The sequence below is a fragment of the Chrysochloris asiatica genome, unplaced genomic scaffold (assembly GCF_000296735.1).
Source record: "Chrysochloris asiatica unplaced genomic scaffold, ChrAsi1.0 scaffold00166, whole genome shotgun sequence".
NCBI classification, from domain to species: domain Eukaryota; kingdom Metazoa; phylum Chordata; class Mammalia; order Afrosoricida; family Chrysochloridae; genus Chrysochloris; species Chrysochloris asiatica.
In genome coordinates this window covers 4,862,352-4,866,227 of record NW_006408684.1, presented here as the reverse complement: position 1 = coordinate 4,866,227, position 3,876 = coordinate 4,862,352, and the positions used below count along the sequence as shown (strand labels likewise).

The window sequence follows — 3,876 nt, the reverse complement described above, 5'->3', positions numbered from 1 at the left end:
TTAGGGAAGGTTTTTACATTTGTCTGTGCATATCCAGGGCTCATGTATGAGATTACTAACAAGCATTACTGAATAATCAGATGAGGGGCAGTTTGCTATGTCTACTAGGTGGCTAGAGTCTGATCCTCAGAGCCTATGATTTGGACGGTCAACAACGTGTAAATCTTTATGGGAGCAGAAAGCCTCATCTTTCTCCCGTGGAAGAGCTGGTAGTTTCAAACTGCTGACCATGAGATTAGCACATTTTTAAGTGGTCCTGGCAAATTCTCCCAGTTCAATTTAGGACAACTGGTCAAAACCAGTAATCTACTGACTTACTAAGCACACAGACGGAATAAGTACGGTGTTAAGAATACAATCCTTGGCACAAGCCTTTTCTAATGTTAAACCATTCAAGGTTCCCTTGTTCTTTTTGAACAACTGCCTCTTGATCTTTGTACAGTTTCCTCATGAGCAGAATTAAGTGTTCCAGAATACTCATTCTCTAAAATGTTGTCCCTGTCTTGTCATGATCCAATCAAAAACCTCTGCATACAAGCTAAGCCCTACAACGTTCAATAGACTTCTGTGAATCCGGGTGAAGACCTGGTTAGCCAGCAGTGTGGCAAGACCTGGGGACTCTTGGGCCCAGAGTCAGTGGCACAGCCACCAAGGACTAGAGTAGAGAGTGAAGCATCCAGCTGATAAAAAGAGAGGACATATGCACAAGAATACCCACACTTGCAGATAATACCCATTTGATGAACTTGACCTACACCTATGGATGCAGTAGCTCAAAACAGGTAACAAGTCTTTACAGCAAGGATCATTCCCATCCCCTCTATATACAGAGTAGACAGGGATGGGCAACTTGGACATTGGCTACCCAAAATGGGAGGGGGGGGCTACAGAGGCAAGTCTACAAGCTTTCAAGAGGGAACCTAGATCCAGAGGGCATGGAGGAAGGTAGAATCTCCAATGAGTAGTATACAATCTGTCTAGGCGGGGCTGATGAAATGAAATGTGGATAGGTCTCTTGTGATGCAACAGTAAATAATTGTTATCAGGACTGACTGTGAGGGTTGGAAATGTAAACACAGACATTTTGTAGCAAGGAGGGCAGTGATTAACTTTTCAGTCTAGGAGCGGAGGTCCCTGGGACCACCAAGGGAGAAGAGCAGAGAGCGGGACCCTACTCAGAGAGGCAGTGATGCCTGAGATGGAGGCAGAGATGATGAAGTGGAGAGATGGAGCAGCTGGGACTTTAGACACAGAAAGGGAGAGGGGCTGTGTCCTGACGACCGGGGGGCAGGCTTGTAGTGTATGCCCTTTGGTTGGTTGATGATACATGGAGGGGATTATAACCACAGCAATGAAGTGATATATGATAGGATGAATGTAAAACTAAATGTTCTCCCATGTAAACTATCACATAATTCACAATAAAACATTTAAAAACAAAACAAAACAAAAAACCTTTGCATAGTCAATAAATCACAGATAAACATTTTTGTGGCATTTTCTGCTTTCAGCCAAGATCCATTAGATGCCAGCAGTGATATACCTTGTTCCACCTCCTCTTTTAAATCCACCCTTAACCTCTGGCAGTTTCCTATGTTGGAGTTGTTTTGTAAATTCTTTAGCAAAGCTTTCCCTCCATGCAATATTAATCATATTATCTGATAATTTCTATCTTTCTTTGATCACCTCTCCTTGGAATGGATACACAAATATGAACCTCTTCCAATCAGCTGACCAGGTAGCTGTCTTCCAAATTTCTTGGCATAGACCAGTGGGTGCCTCCAGTGCTACATCTGTTTGCTGAAAGATTTCAATTTGTATTTCATCAATTCCTGGAGCCTTGGTCTTGCCAATGCACCTTGAGACTTCTTCCTTCAGTATCACTGGCTCTTGATTATGCTACCTCTTGATATAGTTGAACACTGACCAGTAGTGAAGCAGATTTAAAACACTTACTGAACTGATGAAGATCAAACAACACAGCCTTCAGTATCGGATGCCCTTCAGTATAAAGAAAACAAAAATCCTCACCACCTGACTAATAAATAACATCAAGAAAAATGGAGAAAAGATTGAAGTTATCAAATACTTCATTTTGCTTTGATTAACCATCAATACTCATGGAAGCAGCACTAGACCTCTTTGAAGTGTTCAAGAGCAAAGATGTCAGTTTGAGGACTTAGGTGTGCCTGATCCAAGTCAGGATATTTTCAATAGTCTCATATGCACATGAAAGTTGAATAAAGTGAATAAAGACCACAGAAGAATTAATGCATTTGAGTTAGGGAGTTGGAGGAGAATATTCAAAGTACTATGGGTAGCCAAAAGAACAAACAAATCTGTGTTGGAAGAAGTACAGCCAGAATGCTCCTTAGAAGCCAGGATGGCCAGATTTCATCTCTCTCACTTCAGATACATTGTAAGGAAGGACCAGTCCTCAGAGATGGACATCACGCTTGGTAAAGTGGAGGGTCAGAGAAAAAGAGGAAGACCCACAACAAGATGGGTTGGCACAGTGGCAGCAAAAGCGGGCTCAAGTGTATCCACAATTGTGATGTAGGCACAGGACAGGGTAATGTTTCATTCTGTTGTGCATAAGGTCACTATGAGTCAGTACCAACTCAACGGCACCCAACAACAACAACAAAACTATAATAAAGTCCATTCAGAGTAAGCCCTCATTCAAATAAAACGAGGCAAAGTTAAGAAGCAGGATACACTAAAAAAGTATAAATGAAGAAGCACAAGCGCATACTAATAAGGAACTATTCACCCCAAAGGCAAATAACAATATATAAAAATAAACTCACTACAAGCCAGCATAATTAACATTTCCAATGATGTCCAAAGGCTACTGAGAAAAATATTTCTAAAAAAAAAATTTAATAAAATTTAGTTCCTAAAGCAAGTTTTAAAATCTATAAAATTCAAATATGTAAAATCCTCATTTTCTAGAAACAATGGATAAACTGTCAATGTCCATAAGCAAGCCTTATTTTAAAAATACATTTGTAAGACTTAATAACAAGGTAAAGGCCAAGGGGTAGACTTCTAGGGAACCAGGCCTCACCCTTCAGTCTGTCTAATCCAGATTCAACTTTAGATTCAAAATAAGTCACGCCTAATAAAATTCAGTCTAAGAAAATTAGAGTCTACCTAAGTATCATGGAATGAACATAAACTGTTAGGTCAGTTGTATAAAATTATACTTGTAAAACCCTACAATGCGAAACGCGTCTAACCTAGTCTCCTTCGCACAATTTCGGCTACTGCCTTGAACGACTTCTCTCTACTGTACACAATGGCAACTCTTAATGAAAAACTGATTGTACCAGTTGTAGAAGAAGAGGCATCAGTTCCAAATAATAAGATCACTGTAGTGGGTGTTGGACAAGTTGGTATGGCTTGTGCCATCAGCATTCTGGGAAAGTCTCTGGCTGATGAACTTGCCCTTGTGGATGTTTTAGAAGATAAACTCAAAGGAGAAATGATGGATCTGCAGCATGGGAGTTTATTTCTTCAGACACCTAAAATTGTAGCAGATAAAGATTACTCTGTGACTGCCAATTCAAAGATTGTGGTGGTAACTGCCGGAGTTCGTCAGCAAGAAGGGGAGACTCGTCTCAATCTGGTACAGAGGAATGTGAATGTCTTCAAATTTATTATTCCTCAGATCGTCAAGTACAGTCCAGACTGCATCATAATTGTGGTTTCCAACCCAGTGGATATTCTTACATATGTTACCTGGAAACTAAGTGGATTACCCAAGCACCATGTAATTGGAAGTGGTTGTAACCTGGATTCTACTAGATTTCGCTACCTTATGGCTGAAAAACTTGGCATTCATCCCAGTAGCTGCCATGGATGGATTTTGGG

At 40.6% G+C, this 3,876-nt stretch overlaps 2 protein-coding genes across 2 annotated transcripts in view; one reads left to right on the top strand and one right to left on the bottom strand.

Moving 5' to 3' along the window:
• The window catches only part of PAXIP1 (PAX interacting (with transcription-activation domain) protein 1), a gene marked incomplete at its 3' end in the record, with an annotated part of 102,675 nt that overhangs the window by 75,133 nt on the left and 23,666 nt on the right, over positions 1–3,876 (bottom strand). The window lies entirely within an intron of this gene.
• LOC102840641 (L-lactate dehydrogenase B chain-like) overlaps positions 3,302–3,876 on the top strand; it is a 13,665-nt gene continuing 13,090 nt past the window's right edge. The window contains exon 1 of the mRNA XM_006871299.1: positions 3,302–3,871. Coding sequence (XP_006871361.1) covers positions 3,302–3,871 — 570 coding nt within the window. The remainder of the gene's footprint in view (positions 3,872–3,876) is intronic.